This window comes from Anopheles merus, chromosome 2R (assembly GCF_017562075.2).
Source record: "Anopheles merus strain MAF chromosome 2R, AmerM5.1, whole genome shotgun sequence".
Taxonomy (NCBI): domain Eukaryota; kingdom Metazoa; phylum Arthropoda; class Insecta; order Diptera; family Culicidae; genus Anopheles; species Anopheles merus.
Window position 1 is genome coordinate 10816336 of NC_054082.1, and position 21677 is coordinate 10838012.

Here is a 21677-nt window from a genome sequence, read left to right on the forward strand (position 1 = left end):
CACACACACGCACACAGACGTCCATTTTCATTGATTGTTCTTTGGCGGTACACAGGGCAAGATGGTTAGAGCTTGGAGCGAGGAAAAACTAAAAGTACGTTCAAATAGTAGTATCAAAAATCAAAACGGGGCTAGCCAATGTCTAAGTTTCAAACGATATCAAAATCAAACGCCCAACACCGGAATAGAAAATACGATCGACAAATTCGGATACGAGAAAGGATAGTAGTAGTAGTAGTAGTAGTAGCAAGAAGGATTATTACAAAACAACACGCGCACACACGAAAACAGACAGACACGCACACATAATATTAGACAGAGATAGAAAGATGGGATACAGAGAGATAGAGAGAGAGAGAGAGCGATTCAAATCTAGATAGGTAGGTTGGCTATTGCCTTAAGTAAGTCAACCGGTAACGGTAGACACCAAGATTATAGGACAATCAGTATACAAACAACACAAAAACACAAGAGATCACGATGGTATTTTATAACAGACACACCAAAGGATATGTTTACGAGAACACAAAAAGAAGTTGTAGTGATAGTAGTACTAGAAGAAGAAGTGATCGATACGACTGGCAAGCGTGCGCGTCATGAAACCCCGGCTGCATCTGCCTCCATCCCTCGGCTTTGTCAGCGTCAGAATCAGGTCCAGAATTGCGGCCCGAGCAACGCCAGCACGCTTGGCAGTGTAAATATACGCATATTTCGTGATTTGGGAGGAGAGGTTTTGTATGTTTGCATTTGCTTTTTTTGTTTTGTTTGGCGTGATTTACCAAGGGAAGAAGGGCACAATGGATTACCTTTCGTTGACCAATTTATCAGTGAACGGGTTACGGGGCTGGCGTTTCATGATATCGGATTCGGCTTCCTCGTAGGCAAGTGAAATAGCGGGTACCTGTGTACATGACATACACGAACACGCACACACACGCACACAAATTATAGTACAAGGACATCGTAGTGTGTGGTTAAGGGGTGGTGGATTAGTGCATGTGAGCGATGTGTCGTTTGACATTGGATGGCGGTGTGTATATTATGATCGCATATTCCAAGCCGAATGATGATGAGCAGTTCATCGGGCACAAAATGTTGGTTGTTTTTTGGAGCATGGGACAGCAGTTTGTGTTTTTTAGCACGATCGTACACATACACACACACATACACGCACAGGTACCGGACACGGGGGAAGGGCGCAGCGAATGTTAGCGCAGGAACGTACGGATGCCGATGATGCACAGGAATTAGGGTTTTGAAGGTACGTTTCATCATTGATTGGTTAGGTTTTAGAGGTGAATGATAGCGCGAAACGCAAAGTGTGTATGTGTAACGTTGAAGGATCGAAGTACGATTTTGCACGATTTTTAAACACATTTGCATGGTTAGTTAGTGGTTGATAAGAAAAGAAGAAGAAAAAGATGGTTTGATTACTAAGCAGGTTTTAGAAGGGAAACACGGTAACATGTTTAAAAAAATTGTCGACAGAGAAGAAGGACGACCACCACAGGACGGCGACGAGGACGGCGACAAAAAGGGAAAGAAGCTGTTGCTGTCATTGAAGCATACATATTTGTTTTTCTTTTTTCTTTTGGCGGAGGTTAAAGAATGCAAAACAAAACACGTTCACAAAAACGTGACATTTGAGGAATAATTAAAGCATAGAAACCGAGACTGGACACAGTACAACAGTGGGTTCATCGCTTGGACACCTTTTTTTCTGTGGAGAGAGGGTACCAATGTTCACCGCTTTCGAGAAGCTAAAGCGAAAGGCCAGACGAAGATGAGGTCCAAATGGTAGAGGACCAAACTCATGGTACAATGGTGTGCACATGATTGTGAGAAGGTTGTCTTGCAAGAAAGATGGATGGTATAATAATGGCTCTTGGTCTGGAACAATGAGTTCAAGCGAATGCGCGAATGATCAATAGCTGATTGGTTTGAATGAATAGGTTTGGCAGGACAGAGTTCGAGGGACGTTTGCAGGATAAAGAATAGAGTGCTTGTCTGTCATGATGTTGTTTGTGTGTTATAGAGTAGTGAGTGATTACTGAAGGAGGGGGTTTGCACTGTAAATCGAACGCACCACCATTGCATGGCGTTTCGAGAGTTGGACTAACACCGTTGTATGGTACATCTTCTTAGCTTAGGCATACGTTTTAGGGCCATATCTTATCAATACTATCTAAACCATCTTACGGACTAGAAGTTAATAAGATGCTTCTTAACTAATAACAGCATTCACAGCCCACCAGCTCCCTTACCAGCCGGGGGAAAAAATTAGCTTCCCAAGGGATAATAAATATTATGCCAGTCTTAAATTACTTTCCCGTTTTTTTTTTGTTTCTCGAGGAGGTGCAAAGCTTCGTTAGTAGAAGATTTAAAGTGCATTCTCAGTTGCGTTGGTAGGTGCGCTGCGGGTTCAATGTTATTTGGCGGCAGCTCATTCGGGGATAAGATCGTTACAGTTTAGTATGGGAAGATTATAAATTAAACCCAAGTTAAAGAAAAATTATAATCATAAGAAAAAACAAATAAGAACCTCTCATTGACAAGTTTATCGTTGAAGGGATCACGGGGTGGTCGTTTCATGATATCGGACTCTGCATGTTCGTAGGCTAGCGAAATGGCAGGTACCTAGAATAGGGTGGGCGCGTATTTTATCACAACAGTGGTACGACGGATGGACAAAAAACAGTTTAAGATATTAAACAAAATAGCCGGTAGAAGCTATGGTTGCGTTACATCCTTACATCGTATTCATTCTACAATATAGCAACGATCTATTACGTAAAACAAAATCAAAGAGACAGTGTCTTCTAGCGATTAAAATCGTCTTCCCGTTTGAAAAACTCCTCTAATCATCGACGCGTTGTTTGCTAATTGTAAAAATGCAAGTTTTCTACAAATGCTCCTCGTACAACGTACCTGCGGTTTGTTACATCGACCAACAGTCAACTAGCCTACACAACGGATGCTAGTTCCCCTGCTATGTATATGTTTCGAAAGCATTTCAAGAGCTTTGCTAGCATCTGGCTTGCATCATTGTTTACTACTTGGTGTTAGATAAGTTGTAGAATGCATGACATTTGTTCAATAGTAAAAATAGATAATAGTAGATATTGAAATGAAAAAGAGCAATAAAATAAGTGTACTCATAGCAGCAGAGCTTGATATTGAATAGAAATATATGTAAAGAAATTGTTTGAAAAAGTAGTAATAGTAGAGAGTGAGAAGAAGAAGGAAAGTAAGAAAAAGTGAGATAAAAAAATATACCCCGTATCGGTAGAGATCAAGGGTGTAAGTAAAAATAGTAGATATTATGAAGAGCAGAACAAAATGCACCACTAGCACTGTGACGCCAGGTAGCTCATTAAACTAATTGATTAACTACGTAAGTAAAAAAAAAAGAATTGTAAATACTTCGAAACAATACAGAAACAAAAAAGCAGAATAAAGAGACTTGAAAAAAAGAAATGAATCAAATTATTACGCAACCAACGTTGGTTACCTCTCGTTCACCAGCTTGTCTTGATAAGGATTACGAGGTCGTCGTTTCATAATATCGGACTCGGACTCTTCGTAAGCCAGCGATATGGCCGGTATCTAGCAAAACAGTAAGCGCACGTCGGTTTCGAGTTGGGGGGGAAGACACGTTGATTAAATTATTCAGTTGGTATAACGATTGCAGATTTTTCCCCCACGAAGGCAAAATGGAGGGGAGAAATGAAAATGTACAGAAAAGAATGAAACGTTAAACATGTCTCTTGATGTCGAGGCCTGGTTATACAAACAGCAACGCTATCGAGAGCCAAAGAACGCGCTTAACAAACCCGTCCTGTGTTGGAAGATAGGCTAGTGGTGAAGAAATGCTGAAGTACAAACTCAATGCTATTAGCCGTAACTGCCAACGCCGTGCATCGACGCAGCAAAACACTGGTCGACGACGCTATGCGAACATCATCACCTTTCATTGGAAGTGCTGCGCAATACAATTTGCAACACTTCATTGTTACACAACCACGCAGTCGCTATGTTGTAACGTTTAGTTCAAGTTTGATGGAATAAAGTGATCCAACAGTCACGGGGGGACGTTGGAATCGAGCAAACTTACCATGTCCGTGCCCAAATCGATACACAGAATAGTGACAGTGCCGAGCGGTAGCGGAATGTCGCACAAGATGAATGCCAGGAAGGGCGAGATTTCCGGAATGTTAGATGTCAGCGTGTAGGCGATCGATTTCTTCAAGTTATCGAAAATCAGACGACCTTCCTCGACACCAGTAACAATCGAAGCGAAGTTATCATCAAGCAGAATCATGTCAGCAGCCTAAAATGGGAAATGGGAACGTACGTAGATGTGAGCAAACTCCACGCTAACCCGAAGCATCGGCAAAACGGATGCACAGTAGAGAGGTGACAGTACCTGCTTCGACACATCCGAACCGGCAATACCCATAGCAACACCAATGTCAGCCTTCTTCAAGGCGGGCGAATCGTTCACACCGTCACCAGTTACAGCCACAATGGCACCCATGCGCTGGCAACCTTCCACGATGATCAGCTTCTGCTGCGGGGAGGTACGAGCAAACACAATTTCCGTATGGTAGCGCAGAATCTCATCCAGCTGGTCCGACGACAGATCGCGCAGCTCCGAACCGTGCACGACGGCGGCCTTCGCCTCACGCGGGTTCACTTCCGACACCGGGATGTTCAGACGCTGGGCAATGTCCTCCACGGTTTCGTTGCCCTCCGAGATGATACCGACCGACTTGGCGATAGCCTTGGCCGTGATCGGGTGATCACCAGTAACCATGATAACCTTGATACCGGCCGAACGGCACTTGGCCACGGCATCCGGGACAGCGGCACGAGGCGGATCAATCATGGACATCAGACCGACGAAGCGCAGATTATCGACCTGGAAGTTCACGTCGTCCGAGTTGAACTTGAAGCCGACCGGGTACTTGTCCGAAGGCAGCATGAAGTCACAGAATCCGAGCACACGCTCGCCGAGACCGCCCAGCTCCAGGTAGGCATTGTTGAACGCTTCCTTCATCTCTTCGTCCATCAGCTTCTCCTTGCCGTTGATGAAGATGGTCGAGCAGCGCTCCAAGATACGCTCCGGGGCACCCTTCATGACCAGCAGGTAGCGCGGATCGCTGGGATCCTCCGTCTCGTGGATCGACACCTGGTACTTGTTGGTGGAGTTGAACGGAATTTCGCAAACCTTCTTGTTGCGCTTGCGGATGCTCAACACGTCGCCGAGGGCCAGTTCCATACACTTGAGCAGAGCAGCTTCCGAGGCATCGCCGCTAACTTCCTTCTTCAGAATTGGAACACCATCCTGGCCGCCCTTGAATTCGGCACGGTTGCAGAGCGAAGCGATGCGCGACAGAGCCTTGAAACCGGGGCTGGTGCGGTCGTACTGCACGCCGCTCTGATCCTCAGTGGTATCGGCTTCGATGATCTGGTTGTCGAACCACATATGCGCGACAGTCATGCGGTTCTGCGTCAGCGTACCGGTCTTATCCGAGCAGATGGTGGAGGTCGAGCCGAGCGTCTCGACGGCTTCCAGATTCTTGACCAGACAGTTCTTCGAGGCCATACGTTTGGCAGTGAGCGTCAGACACACGGTGACGGTGGCCAGCAGACCCTCCGGCACGTTGGCGACAATGATACCGATCAGGAAGATGACAGCATCCAGCCAGTGATATCCGAGGATGAACGCGATGACGAAGAAGGTCACACCGAGGAACACAGCGACACCCGTGATCAGATGAATGAAATGGTGAATTTCCTTAGCGATTGGAGTCTCTCCAGTGTCCAGACCCGAGGCCAAACCAGCAATACGTCCCATGACGGTGAAATCACCGCAGCTGATGACAACACCCTTAGCAGTTCCTTCCACGGCGTTGGTCGAGAAGAAGGCCAAATTCTTGGTTTCCAGCGGGTTTTCATGGGTGAAATCGGGTCCACGGGACTGCGGCTCGGATTCACCAGTCAGGGAAGAGTTGTCCACCTGGGTGATGCATGGAATTGGAAATAAAAGGGCACATTAGTACTGCTCTCACACTTCTGAGGGACGTAATGCAATATGGGTCAGCACAAGGACACCAATCCAGAACCAGAAACTCTCTATCTACTATTATTCCATCTATTCGAACTGTGCATGTAGCTGTCCGTTTCAAATAAAAAAGCAATATTTTTTCTTGTTTCATACGACCCGTGCTGCAATTGCTACCAGTGCAAATAAACATTCAGCGCATACCATTTCTTTCCATTTTTTTTGCAATAGCTAACATCCCTCTTCACTCGCATTAACCAGCTGGATCCTGCCTCAATGCAAACCCTCGTACAGCCAAATCGTGGGGTCGCAGTGAGTATGTGCGTCCGTTGCACAATCAACTCATTTCGGTATGCACGATTCAGTGTGCGCTCTTCATTCATTCAACGGATTGGATTGACCATGCTCGCATGTGCGATACATCAAACAGAAAGGCAAGGCGAGGTGACGAAACCGCGGTGAAACCAATCAAAACGAATCATCATAAAACCCGACAATCGGGGTTTGCTGCCACTACAACACAATGACGTCCACCCTTACCCCCTCGATTTGTTAGGCACGCACGCACACAGCGCAGTCCCAACAGAGGCAGCTTCGTTCCTACCCTTCCGCGCGGTGTTGTCGAGAGCATCGCTTCAATTATTTTGTGCTCCACATAGTTTCCTAGCATGATTGGAACGTTTCGCGAATGCCGCAATTGAACAACTAACCTCCTCGCCGCCGCTTCCGAGTGTGCTGTACCCTTTCCATTCTTACTCACTATCCATTCTCTCTCACTCTCGTTCGTTTGTACCGAGGACAAATACGCATTCACTTGTTCTTCCTAACTTCCCATCCTTCACGAAAAATGGCCTCAATTCAAAGGAATTAAATTTCATTATTAACGAACGCGACTCGTCGGATAGATAAGTTCACCCGCAGCCTGTCATGTTACTTCATCGCACCGAAACTCGCGACGGTCTCTCATGGTCATCGCGTTTCGAATGGGGCCCCAAAGCCGACATCCAACCATCGTGTGACCTTTATGTGCTGACTGCCGGCGGTAGCTATTGTGCAACGATTTTACCTTGAAGTTACGCGCTTCGATGATGCGAATATCAGCCGGTATCCTGTCGCCGAACTTGACCTCTACGACGTCACCGATGACCAGATCTTCGGCGCGCAGCGTCAGCTTCTCACCCTCGCGCAGAACGGTAGCGAACTGGGGTACCATGTTCTTGAACGATTCCATGATTTTCGAACTTTTCGATTCCTGTAATAGATGCAAAATGAGTTAAGAACAACCGTGGCACACAGAGGGAACACTATGCACAGCTATTCATCGCCATTCCATACGAACCTGGTAGTATGAGAAGATGCCGGTAACTATCACGACAGCGGCCAGCACGATTCCGAGATACAGGTTATCGTCGGCCGGTTCCTCGACGGTACTGGCCTGGATCGAGTAAGCGATGAAACACAGGATGGCACCGATCCACAGGAGCAGAGCGAAACCGCCGAAGAGATTCTTACAGAACTTGACCCATTCGGGCGTCTGTTTGGGTGGGGTCAGGGCGTTTGGTCCATCGCGTTCCAAATTCTCCTTGGCTTTTGCGTGACTCAGACCCTGTTGCAAAAAAGGTATCAAATAAAAGCAGATTAGAAATAAAGAAACAGTAAAATAAACGATGCGTTTCAGCGTAATTTTCTGGTTAAGAAGTACTAATGCAATTATAATCAGCAGATTTAACGTCGCATGGTTACTACAGCAATCACGGTCGACCGGAGAAGTATCTTCTTCCTATCTAGTGCACGATAATGGCAGTCACCGCTCGTTGTAAAGCGGATGTTTAATGCAACAGGCTGTTATCTAAATGACCGGCAGTGTGTCTTGGGCGGCTTCTTCCCCAACGGTTTCACACGTACCGAGTGCGCCCAGTGACAACACATATTGAGATTTTACTGCAATTTCCGAGATAATCTAGTTTGTTTCCGCTTTCGGCCGGTTGACAAGGATTCTTACTGCCATTAACCAGGTGAAACTTGGTCCCTATCAAACACCGGATAGATTTGAGATAGGTATGACGGTTAAGATCGATGGAACACAGCAGTGGTTCGGTATGCTGGAGATAAGATGTTTTATACACAGCACACATAATTCAGTTTCGAGGTAGATCTTATATGCCATTTGTATACAATTTTTTTGTAGAAACTATCGGAACAATTCCTGTCGTCTTGTATATATTTGTCATCTTTTAGCGTATTATGTATCCTCAATCGACATGCAATTAAAGCATGAAAGTGGCTAACCTATACAGCCGATTATAATTGCACTTGATTGCTTTCTTAGTACATGTCCGATACCATGTCCTAAACACGGTTAGAAGGTTTTTCAGGGGCTCTCACTGCTGTGGGATACTTTTTGGCTTCTTAGTTCTTAGTGGAAATGAACTTTATAATAGGATGGGAATTTGGATTTGGATGGAATCTTTGGCACCCTTTGGACAGCTTATTGGGAATTCCTATTGGAATTGTTCAAAAAAGATGCTATAGAGTCCAATTCCTTGCACATAAAGTTCATTTCCTGTAAGAAAGAGTCATGAAAGTATCCCAAAAGTATGAGAACCCCTGGAAACCCCTGTATTGGTTCAATGTACTTACATTTTCCGGATGTGTCTGTAGTCGCTGGTACAGTTCCTCCGGTGTGATCTTGTGGTAATCGATGTCAAGCTCCTGCTTCAGATCATCTAAATCAGTTTTCTTTTTTGGCGGCATTTTGCGTCTTGACTGTTGGGTGAACCGGTTGGGTAAAGAGAAACGGGGAAAAAGATGGAAAAACAAATATTAGCACGGAACGTTCATTTACTAACACACTGATTTTTTTTTATAAATTCGATCGGTCCACAACACTGGTCTAAAGGGTAAATGGTGTGCGCTGATGCTGAACGGTACCAGTGATATTCTTGACCGATCGAACGCTGGCTCCGGACTGACGGTGTGCGAAGTGGTTCCGCACAGTCGTTACCATCCGGCGACAAGCATCATTAGCGCACGATAACCCTCCACAGATAGTTGCTCGTAAGATCGATAAGATACCGGGTGTGTCAATCAAGTTCATACGGTAGAAAGGCGTTAACGAGTCAAGCAGATCCGGGGAAGAAGTGGCAGCGATGGAGCTAGATTCCATGCGCCCTACTTACGCTTTCCAGCACCACCTATCTACACACCATTGATAATACTGCTACTAATACCACTACCACCGTTACTACAGTTACTCTTATGTATTAAACGATAGAAAGGAAGATTGGAGTGATACAAAATATAGAACACTTAAAATGAAACCATTTTTATACTGATGCAGATGTTATTTTGCATCGACAATTACGCATATTGTTAGATGTCTCCTGGGCCGCTGGGTAGCAAACAAGGAGTGACCCTTAATTAGCATGCCATCATTCGCGGGAGCTAGGTTCGCGAATTACGTCACACGACATGCCTTTGCAAAGAGCATTCTACCAAACGCCACCACCAACGAAATCCCCGCGGTGGCCTTAATGCTCGCAATGCTACAACACAACTAGCTCATCGGTACAGTTTTATACTACACTCTCCGCATACCACTACGCCTCCTCCTCTATCGTCGCATCATAAATGCAAAAAAAAAAACGCTCGTTAATGGATAGTGTGGTTCTAGGCGCAGGCCAGTTTGCACCGCGCTCTAGTTTCCCACTTTAGCTGCCACCGGCCACCGGGCCACGGCTCGATGGAAAAGAGTTATTTTCTGTTGCTCGTGTGCTCGGCGGCGCACCACTAATCCCATCATTTGCGTCTACACGTATCGGTAGCCTGCATGTACGTGGAAAGTGTACGGGTGCCGCCGTCGTTCGACTATTTCAAGGACTTTGGAGTGATGTTTACACCCTCTCCTCACGAGATACACGCTCGACGGCGAGACACCAATGAACTAGAACACACCGTGTTCATCGCACAGCGCGTGTGTTTGTGGGCCTGTGTGCACACGAATGGATAAGTGGCCACGAGCAGTGTGCAAAGACTGAAAACAAACTACCAAACACGTATTAGATTATTGACAGTAGAGAGTCCGCACTGTGAAGCGCTCTGTGAACTCATTACTTGATACGGCTGGCTGCGGGTCTGATAACAATTCCCGCAAGGTAACAATGGTTCAATGCGAACGGTACGTACACCACACTTTGGCAGTACACGGTTTACTTTCGAGTGTGTCCGCACTATCGCCATCGGCTCAAGTGGCTTTTTGACTTGAAACTAGACGGCAAATAAAACGATTGCAAAATTATAGGTAAGTGTTTGCACAGAAAAAAAAGACATACTTTGAAGGCTTCGTTACCGATACAACCTACTCTATATACTCTTACCATATACTCTTACCTGTTACATTGCTGAACATGCACAAACACACAACATTGAAGACGATAGACAATAGCACAAAAGTACACCAGCATGCATATGGTCAAATGATACTCTTTATGATTCATGCATGTATGAATGGAATGATGGAAAAGGGTTTAGTAACTAATATTAACGTCCATCACACACCGCTATGATAAGTCAGTAAAGAGAACAAAAAAAAAACAACAAAACAATGTCCAAGGGGTATGTTTTATCACGTTGAAAACGGCCAAATACGACAAGCGAGTGTCATTGAGAGAACCTTTGGTCGAATTTATAAATTACTCGCCCGAATTACAGATAATATAAACTTCTGATTGTTAGCCTAATCAAACACACTCGACCGGTCGGGTTCAATGGGCGGCCAAATTTAACGAGATGACTGGGCTGAATGAAGCCGGCGGCGGTGCCGTTTTGTCAAGCGTGACGTATTTGGACAAGGGCGATTGTTCGCGTTCAGTCGCGCTGCTGGGAATGTTTTATTACTATCATTACCCATTCAACCAGGTGCAGTAGAGTGTACTGGGAGGGCGCATGCACGAAAATGAACTCCGTACGAATAAATGAACCTACGTCATCAATGTCATTATAGGAAGAGGAAGTCTTCCACCACACATACACACACACCCCCCGAACACCGATGATGGGCACAGGGAAGGAAAAAAATACTCCATAAAATTGGCAGTATCATTGACGGTTATATAACTATCGCACATCGTCGCCACATTTATGGATGCCCAATTCATTGGGATTATATGTGCCTGTGTCAAACCTGTGCCCGTCGGCACGATAAAAGCGAGACAAGCAAAACCGATGTAATGTGCCAAACCTTACCGGTAGAGCGGCGCATTCATTTGTAACGTGTTAGACTTTATTTTTTTGTCTCGCTTTTTTGAGTTCCAAGTCCTAAGCCCTTCCACGAGCCGATGGAAAATGCATGGAGGGGGGTCGCATGTACACGATTAGGCACAAGCTGCCAGCATTTTGTGGCATTTTGTTACCAAGCCATGGTATCATGTTTTGGGGAGAAGTTTTTGGCACAGGAAAAAAACAAACAAGGGCACCAAACCAACTGGACAGTCGAACTTATCTTCCGCACAGCGCGAAACGGACCTGGTTCTTGGGGAAGGCATATGTGCTGAAGTACGTCGGGCGGCTTTGATGGACCCCATTGTGCAATGCATCATTGTATTACACATCGGTGGTAAGCACATTAGTTGAGCAAAAAGTGTTGTTGTGTGGAGTGGTGTCGTAACCAATGTGTTGAACAGATTCTTCGATTTTTTAAAGGTTGTTAGAGATAATGTTAGATATTAATTCTACTACAGCAAAAATGTATTGTTAGTATCCAGAGGGAACGATTAGTGTCAATGATACGATTAGTGTCAGCGTTTTTGTTTTGCAGCAAAAAGATTAAAGTTATGGTCGTAAAAAAATAAAACAAAATGTCGGTACTACCTTAAACTGGCCATCGGCTGTGCGATTGTCATCCTTAAGTGGGGCCACCGTGGCCACACGGTACGAGTCCGTCCTACCGGTCTGCACATGGGATTCGTGGAGGAGGATGATGATGATGATGATGTGTTTGTTGGTGTGTTTTTGTTTTGTTTGATCGTAAATATGAATACATAAAAAAGGATGCGCGTGTGCGTTTGATTTTATCCGTGCCACACGGCGTCAAACAGAAAAGGAAAAAAATTGATTGGAATATTGCGTGCACACACACATTTTTTTAACGATACACATAACAGAAGGAAATGTGTACAATGGACGCATGGTTTGGATGGACAAACGGTTTCAATTAGCAATGGCAAACAGATATGCAAACAAAAATGAGAACGAAATTTACACAACACACACACACACAACATCGATCGAAAATGGAATCATGCACACACGCACGCACGGTATCGCAGCATACGCAGAGATCATATACACGGGTACACACACGATATCCGCGAATGCGCATGCAATTTTTCGTTGCGAGTGTGTCGAAACGAATCGGGCAGGCATAAATTATTGGATGTACAGTAAACACACACACATAAACAAAATGAAGAAAAAAATGAAAAATAAAACATGATTAGCATACATTGAACGGCGAGGCACGGCACACTCTGGAAGCATGCACGACGAGCTGGCTGTACAATCGGAGAGAGCCTTACTGTTGGAGGAGACGCGGCGTTAAGAAAATTCTGAAAACCCCCAATGGAGGAGCTCGCCTGCTCTTTCCAATTCAACGAACATAAACGAACGAACCAAACAATACTTTGTTAGCGCATTTTCATGCTGAGATGAATTAGTAGAGAATCGATAAACAATTTATTTTACGCGCCAGTAGCAGCATTTTGCGCTAGCAATCAGCCTTGAGAAAATGTAACAAATTTTCGTTTTGGATCTCGCCTCTTAGGTCGCCTCTAAGGCCCCACAAGGGTGGGGGCTATTTGTGTAAATGTTTTTTTCTTTCTTCTTTTCTTTCGCGAATGGTTAAAGATACAAAAACTTCCTTTGACATTACTCTCTTCCTACTCCATTTATAGCTGAGTGCCGCAGTCACGTAATGTAACAATGATGTGCGGCCATGGGCGCTACGTACCATCATTGTTCTAGTGTCCACACATGCTCCATCGATGGAACGATAAATGCAGTCCCCGTAACTATGTGGCTATGCTTTTTTGTTTGGTTTCGTTCGACAAAAGCTGCATAGTAATAATTATAACCGCCATCGATCTCCCACTTGGAACTCACGCGCACCAGCAGGGTGAGCGGCTGAACGATTGGCACGAGTGTTTATGCGGTACCCCACCAGCTGCTCCACTTTTTCACTCGGTAGCGTTGGAATAGGAGAGAGGGAAGGAGGTTCGCGCTCGACCAAAAACAGGGCAAACAGGGCAAAATTTTCCGAGAGAACCCAAATTACAAATCGCTCTACATAACAAATAGGAGGCAACAACAAAAAATACAACAAGAAGACACACTAATACAGCTTACGTGCTCTGCTGCGCCTGCAAGAGAGAGGACATGCGCAGTCAGGATTTTCACGTTATATAATCGGGAGCAGTTTTTCTTCGATCGTTTAGCTGTGGCGGTCGAAATCGAATTTTCCCCTGGTGGAAATGTGGTACGAACCGCATGTAGACTATAAGCTACAACTGCGCTCCTTATGGAAAGGGAGCCACCAAGTAGGAAATATTTTGTAAAGTTCATGTACATATCTAAAGCTGAAGTGGGTAGGCTCTAGAGAAAAGAATCTTCTGTTAGCGGTGACCTTAGACAGGAAGGGAAACGATAAGGTACAACTAAGCGAAAGAAAGAAAGTACGAGCGAGAGCGCGTTCCAAAGAAAAAGTGACACCAAGGACAACCTCCACCACCTAGCTAAGGCTAATAGTTTTAAGCTCCTTAGGGGATGATGTTGTATAGCAAGTGACACTACTGGGAATAATATTTCACCATAAATCGTAAAATATCGGGTTGTGTTTTTCAACGCTAGCACGTGTCGCCAGAAAACAAGCCGTTGGTAGAGAGCGTCGTGAAAGACAGTATTAACGCTACGTACCGTTATATAACACACAATCGTGTGGTATAAAACATCAACTTACAGTAAACCTCATGCTTCAACAAACCATCGCACACACAAAAAAAAATACGAAAATGTTTCATAAGTTTGGTAATGCGATTCAATCGCACGGCGAGCGAAACGGGTTCTTCACAACCACTAATATTAGACACCTCACAACTACGTCCAAAGAGCAGCGCTTAAGGTCAGTGTCGTAAACCCCTTGCCGAACAGATGCACGGTTGAAAAATAAATAATAATAAAACAGCACACAGGTCTTCATGACCACTGCGCCGCGCAGCACTGTGGTGGGGTGGTGGCTAGATAGATGGGACCGATCTGTTTTGATTTCGTCTTGCTGTGCCGGACGACACACTTTGAAGCGAAGCTGCGGCAAAAAATCCATCCCTCACGACACGATCTTAATATCGGCTGATCGCGTGATGGCCTTTCACGGACTTACGGAACATGTTACGGAAAATGTGTGGCATGGGAGGTTTGACGAGTTTTACGACGACCACGAGACGGCGTCCGGGCAGGGAGGGGAGGGGTTGGGACCGATTGGCCAGGTGCCAAACGCACGGTTAGCGTACTAACAGCACTGGTACGGCGATGAAGAGGCGCACGAAAACAACCCCTCGCTCATTTCGAGCACGGAAAATTGTTTTCTTCTAATAATAAACACCATCAAAAGGGGGGATTTAAGCAGCACAGAATACGGCCGTACATTCTATAGTGTTTAGTTATGATTTATGAAGAGGTTTAATCATCCATTTATTCAATGACACATTTTGCGCGAGATATTGTTGATATCTGGCTCGTTTTTTTGATGGAGACGCCCAGTTTCTCATAACCGTTTGACGTTATGAACAAAATATCTTGCATGCTAGCTTAATTAGTGGTTCTGATAAATGGTACACGCACTGTTTGGCCAACTTCCCGAACCAATGTTTCCAATTTTAAAAGGAGAACCCTCGACCACGTTTAGCATGAGCTTTCCACCCATTTAACATCTTTCGCTGATTAACTTCCCGGATAAAGAGCCCCCCACTGTCAACAAACAGCAATTTACCCAACCGGTTGCAAACGGACGGGAGGGGGGGGTGGGGTGCTAATCCAAACGACAAGCAAATGGCAGAGCAGCATTTATATATAAATACCCACACACACCTCAAATGTACCGTGCAGGTCGCTGCTGTTGCTTCCCTTCGCTAAAGCCGGTTCATCAAAACAGACTCGCCCGTTGTCAAGTGCCAAACCCGGCCACACAAAAACCAACTCGACCCAGTTTAAGGGTAGGTGAGCTGTGTACGCTCCATGAGCTGCGCACGCGATGAATTTACGATGGGATTTCGCTCTTTGCCGCTCTAAATCTTTACGAGCACCACAAACAACCACACACACACGCGGACGGCCAGAGATTGATAAGAACACGCTTTCTCAACTAGACTCAAAATCTTCCGGGGCAAACCCTGACAGGCTGTCATATAAACTCTCTTTTCTTTTCCGCTCTACAGTCTTCTCCCCACCAAAGTGTCAGTATCAGACAGTATGGACGAGAAAGAGAAAGAAAGAGAGAGAGGGACAGCGAAGGAGGGAGATAACACTTTGCTATCACCGAGCACGATCAGCTTCTTGATCAGTGCTCTGGCGCGATCTTTGCTAAACCGGACGATGACTATTTGCCGCGCACGAGTACGTTCTTGTTTATGTTTCCTGGGTGCGGGTATTTCAACTGTGTGTTGGCGTTAATCGTGCAACGAACACACCGGCGACGAAGGGAGCACACGGGAGAGAGGTTGAAGCTTTAAAAATCACGTTGAAACCATAGGCCTCCATCAATCAATGGCCACGTGTGGAGCGGATTGTGCTGATTATTTACATTCTGTCGAATGTTTTCCATACAGCACTTGCCGGTTTAATGGCAGAGCTTTGGTGCCGCCCACACATTGTTGAGCTGCTCCCAGCCCAACCGCGGAGACGACAGCCAGACGAAAAGCCAGATGATCGGTGGCGTAATGTTTGGCGCGCGCGCGCATTGCTTACCCCACTTTTGGTAGCAATCCTCGCATCAGTTTCTGTCAGAAAAGCGACCTACGGACGCGCGAAATGCTCTTTCAACGCGCACTCCTGGGGGGGAGGAGCGGTTTTAAGATTAACTCCACTTGCGCCCGCCGATCGTTTGTTTGTTTTCCCATTTCACTAATAAAACCCTGAACACGCCACCGTTCAACGCCAGCAGCTTCGTTAATGAACTCCCCGGCGCGTTGTGTTTGGCCTGAAACAGTGCTCTGTTTCGCGCGATTTTCCTGTTTGAAATCCCAGAATTTGTCTTACGCAGAACGTGCAGACCGCGCCGAAGTGTGTTAATAGTGGGGAGGATCGTCCAGCCAGAACAAAACATCAATCAACTATTTTGCACGGGCGTTGAAACTTTAAACAAATTACTCTTAAGAATCGCGCAGTGTAAGATTTAATTCAAAAAGATTCCACTTCCTGTTACACTGTGTTTTTGCTCTTTGTTGGATCTGGCCAATCGACAGTTTTCGTGTACAAGAGCTGCAGCCTTGCAGCTGCCAAATTCTAACGTTTTCACATTTCGGCATTTCCTGTTCGCAACCGCAACAACGGTTTAGTGTTACGGCAAAAGTGACTGCAGGAAATTCCTCTTGAGGTCAGCGGAAACAGGAAGAAAAGAATTGAAGGGGAATCATTTCTCTGAATTGCTTGCTTCCAAACAGGAACTGCTAGGCAGATCCAACACCAGATATTTGGTTTGTCGAGTGGGTGGTGCACACAATATTAAACCGACTGAAGAGCAAAAGAAGTGCCCGAACGGAAGTCCGTTTTCAATCTGTTCTCTTTGGTTATTGACACACCTCAGTGTTTCAGCTAAACCGCTCTTAAAGGGAGTGTCATAGGTTTCCTTTCGCCCGCAAGCGAAAAGAGACTAAAATTTGAATGAACGCAACCTTTCGGAACACGCTCTCCTTCCGCTGCTCCAGCACTCAATCCAACTTCCGGAGGCACCATTAGTCCATTAGTTAAGTTTGAAGGAGAGTACAAGTATGTCAATATTGGAACAACTATTGCCACTGGATAGGCGAACACACCCATCGCACGAGAATAACTTCCAATATGCTCCTTCTCTCGCGTTATACGAAATGCAAAATTGAGCCAACCAACCGCGTACGCGGACTAAAACGAAGCGCGAAACCGCCGTATCACGTACAAATAAAATGCTACTTTTTATTGCCTTCTCCGGCTTGTCTCGGAGGGCTGTGTAATTACTTGCATCTGTCACCAACATCCCCGGTTCAGGTAAGTCCAATTGGAAAGGGGGTAGATATACCCGTGCACAAAAGTGTAAACGTGACAGTCAAAACGGGAGCGATAAACGCTCCCTCCTCTCAGCCACGGAATGGGATGGCCGGCGGCGAGCGTGGCGGTACTGTTTGTTCGGAAATAATACCACTTGGAACTGACAAACAGAAATTTTCCATTACCAACCCTCACACTTGGCCGGTGATTTACACCAAGTGTGAATAAAAGAAGGTGGAGAACCATTTCAAGATGATGCCACTAGCTAGATATCTCATACAGTACTTCTACTTTTGAAGCCTTCAAATAAGGCTCATCGGATCTATCGCGTGAGTATGGCATTCGCTTACAGTGCACAGCTGAAACGGTGTCACATAATATCACAATATATGATTCTTGTGCCGTGTTTAATAGCATCTGGTAAAACATTTACAATCCCAATCAATTATTCGCATGGGCAACGAGGGCAACAGCGGCCTCATTGCCACACGCCGTTAATACTTCATCCACAGTCCGCGTCAAGCGGTGCACATTTGAATAAACATGAGCGCGCGCGCGCGCGAGAGAGCGAGACAGAGGCTCAAATCTCGCAAACTAGTTTACTAGCTCCCCCCCTCCCCCTCTCGGCCGTTGTGTTTAGCAGGGCAAGGGAAGCAAGCTAACTGGCACCTTCCAGTGCGGCTAAGGCTCGGGGTGCTGCTCAGCTCAACAAACAAGATCAAGTTCAGATCAAGATCACCGACCAAGCCCCGTCGCGTACTGTAGGTTTATCCACACATCGCTCGGAATGGGTAGGGGTAAAAAATGGAAATCAAGCGAGCTGATCGTTTTAATGAAACCCAGACGCCATAAATAAAAAAAAGCCTCCTACTGCAACGCCAATGCACGCACATCCTTCAGCCAGCCGGATGCGGTGCAGTCCGATCCAATCTAGCACCATGCCCGTGTCGCCTTGGCTCGATTACATCGGAGGTAACAAAACCACATTCCGGGTGCAAAGCATACGTTCGTTGCAGCCACCACCCGCCTGCCCCACTTGGTGCAGCAGTTCGTCAGCATGTTCCTCCGCCAGCCACACGTGCCCAAAGGCCGGTTAGAAAAACCCGTGAGGTACGCGCGCATGGTTTACATCAAACCGGCGTCGAAACGTTACGAACGTATCCCACGCTGTCACATCTTCAAAGTGTGCACCCCAACACAAACGGGCAAATTTGTGAAATCGTAAATCTTTTTAAACCCCTCCAAATGCTCGGTGTGTATGTGCGCGTTTCAAACGCTAAAATGTATTAAAAAAGTGTTTGCTTTTGCAGCCACAGCCGGCATCGCTCAAACTAGCAGCCGCGGTGTTCTGGAGAGAGCGGGGCTCCTTCGTTTGTACGCAGTTCACTTTTCGGCAGTTACCCGTGCCGTGTCCTTCAGCAATTTTTTAGGCAATGTTTGAAGGGTGAAATTGTTCGATAATTTTGCTGCCACCGACCGTTTTGTGAGCGATGCTTTTGTGCGACTGCGGACCGCCGAAACGAAACGATTCGCGCTGTACGCGACGACACCGTGCTCGTTTATTCTACCACCACCACCACCACATCATTGACCCACAATCAAGCGAGAAGAGGAGGCCTCGACGTGACTGTGGGGACGGACGGGTAGAGGGGCGGGGGGGGGGGGGGGGGGAGACGGGCGCATCGTGTTACACAGTCCAATCAATGTCCATCGAATCGTAGCATCGTGGATCGTTTTGGCGAGTCGAAGGTGATTGATTTATTTCTGCTGGAATGTTGTACCTCCCCGCTGCGCCCGTTCGTTCCGTCGGCAGAGTTGATTTGCGTAGGCACACACACACACACACACACACACACACACTTGACACCATGAATGGGTATTTTTGTCCAACGCGAATATATGTATAAACAACGCCGTTAGCAAGGCTTTCGTGCATGTGTGCGGGGGTTTAGTGGATGTCTATGTATCGTGCGGTTGCAATTATTGCTTACTGTAAGGCACAACATCACAGCAGTCGCAACAGAACAACCACGTAGAAGTTCGACACAGCAGCAGCAGCACGTTTGAAAATCAATAATGTACCCCCTCCTCCATTTGCGACCTTTGGTACACGAGCGAAATACACAACACAGTGTAAAAAAAAACTCTTGTGTATAAATTCTCAATTTGTCGTAATAGAATTGTTCTCACTACTATTATATACTCAAAGCAATGAAAGCAGAGTAACTATATACCATAGGAATGCTTCAGGTGATTACGTTTTGTCGCATGATTATGTAACACTCGGGAAAAAAACATAAAAGGGCCGACCCCGATGGAAGCATTGAAAGCTTTCGCATCAACAATGCCGGAACTGAATTGTCCATAAAAAGGAAGAAAAAATATTCTCATAATAATGTTTTTGCATTTCTTTCGTTCAGTATTTCACAACTATTTCCAGTGCAATGCGCTGCCAGGTCCTGTCGCAGCATTATGTAATACGGTGGAGGCAGATGCCTGCGGGCTGGAATCTAATTTCTTGTTCAGTTCGTTCGTTGAGTTCGTTGATTGTGTTTGCTGCTCCATTTTCACGTCACGGTCTTTAGAGAACTTTTTGTCGCGTTCTGTGATACATGTTTGGAAAGAGCTAGGGTTTTCAGACTTTGTCTCCTCCGTCGTTGCGTCCCGCCCGAAACAAACCTACCTGAGGCATTGTGTGTGCCCTCTTGCTCTAATGCCTGGCGGGAAGTGAAGGACAAACACGGACAAGCAGCGCTACCAGCTGTAAGAGTATAGAGCCAGTGTGCTTTCACCAGCCACTTCTCGCACACTACTGTGTGTGTGTGTGTGTTTTTTTTTTCAGACCATGTGTGGGTTGGGGAGGGGACATTGCAGTTGGAAGCGTAAAGAAAAGGAAAAGCGAAATGCAATAAAACAATAAACAAACACACAACTCTTTTAACAGACATGTAAACGGAACCTTATGCTATGGGCAGAAATGTTAACAATCGTAAAGAGTGACCACTTTACATGTACACACACATACACATACACACGTGTCATATGAGCGTGAAATACCACGGACGGCAAGGAAACCTCCTGATTCCAAGACACATGCCGCCGGATCGAAACAGTTGCGCAACGCGACGTTTTCTTTCCACCATTTCTACCCTTCCCTCACTGCTCTCTCTCTCGGGTAGGAATGGGGCAGGAGCTTCACGGCACGGTGTAGTATAATTGAGAGATGGAAAACTGTGTACCATAGAAGAGAGCGAACAGGCCACCAGCAGCTGCTGAAAAGCTCTGTGGAAAACTCAATTCCTTTTCTCTCTCTCTCTCTCTCGAACCGTTCTTCGCTCGTTGGTCACTCATTAAGAGCACACTCTCTTCTACACGCCGTAATTGCTTCGCTCTCGTTCACTTAGGAAAAAGGAAAATGCTAACCCACCACACACCATTGCGTTTGAGCAGAAAGAGAATGCGTGCCTCAACGTGCAAATTGGGAACATTGTCCACAAGTAAGATGGCACCTGCCAAATGGTAATGAACAGGCAAAACACAAAATCACACCCGTAACAGACGAATGTGCTTCAAAATGTGTAACGTTTACCAAACAGGTTACAGAACGCAGAGAAAACTAAAACGGTTGTCGATCTAGCTTCTGGTCTAGCTGCTGGCTACAACTCGTGCTGCAATAGACACGGGACACAGCAAAACGTGGTGTGGATGGCCGCAAAACTGACCTCAAACCACGGGGTGGGAGGGTCGGTGGCAAAAACTGCCTCTTTTCATAGTAGAAAAAAGAAAAAAGCCCAAAAATAAATTTTCATCTCCCGCAGTTTGCGTCTCATTTCAATGAGAACACGAACGGGTGCGGGAACATCCTGCTTCCGCTCAGATAGATGGACGGATAGAGCGAGAGCGCGCAAGAGAAAATCATTTAATGAGCGACACGAAAATCTGTTAATGTTTGTGTGGTACACTTTTCTCCGTCACTGCTTCTTACCCCACACCCGAAGGGATATCATATGATCATTTGGGGTTGAAGATTTGTATCAACATATTTTAAAACGCAATCTAATTTCTGGAAAATATATAAATGATTAAATGGCATCAATGTTCCTCGCAGCATGAAACGTTCTTCCGTGTATAAACTGCAAAAACTGCAGTGATGGTGTAGTGACGGTGGTAATAGTAGTAGCAGTAGCATTCATCAAACCGTTGCAGGTATATGTGCGGAGCTGCTATCAGTGTGTGATGGCGCATACATCACAAGGCGCCAGCGATAAAGGATCACGAGTGGCGTTTCACTTCCGTTTACAATGGCACCTCCTCCTATGTA

The 21677-nt window shown here is 45.9% G+C and overlaps 1 protein-coding gene across 9 annotated transcripts in view; it reads right to left on the reverse strand.

Moving 5' to 3' along the window:
• LOC121603624 (sodium/potassium-transporting ATPase subunit alpha) overlaps positions 1–21677 on the reverse strand; it is a 66695-nt gene that overhangs the window by 8249 nt on the left and 36769 nt on the right. For 4 of the 9 annotated variants that reach the window (XM_041932636.1, XM_041932633.1, XM_041932635.1 and 1 more), the window contains exons 2-7: positions 8708–8833; positions 7407–7673; positions 7134–7319; positions 4427–6022; positions 4115–4330; positions 2543–2637 (exon numbers count right to left, since the gene is read on the reverse strand). In XM_041932636.1, the coding sequence (XP_041788570.1) occupies positions 2543–2637; positions 4115–4330; positions 4427–6022; positions 7134–7319; positions 7407–7673; positions 8708–8821 (2474 nt within the window). In that variant the 5' untranslated portion in view covers positions 8822–8833. Of the gene's footprint in view, positions 1–806; positions 902–2542; positions 2638–3511; positions 3607–4114; positions 4331–4426; positions 6023–7133; positions 7320–7406; positions 7674–8707; positions 8834–11935; positions 12017–20039; positions 20169–21677 lie in introns of all 9 variants that reach the window. The other 5 variants (XM_041932632.1, XM_041932630.1, XM_041932628.1 and 2 more) reach the window with 5 other exon arrangements.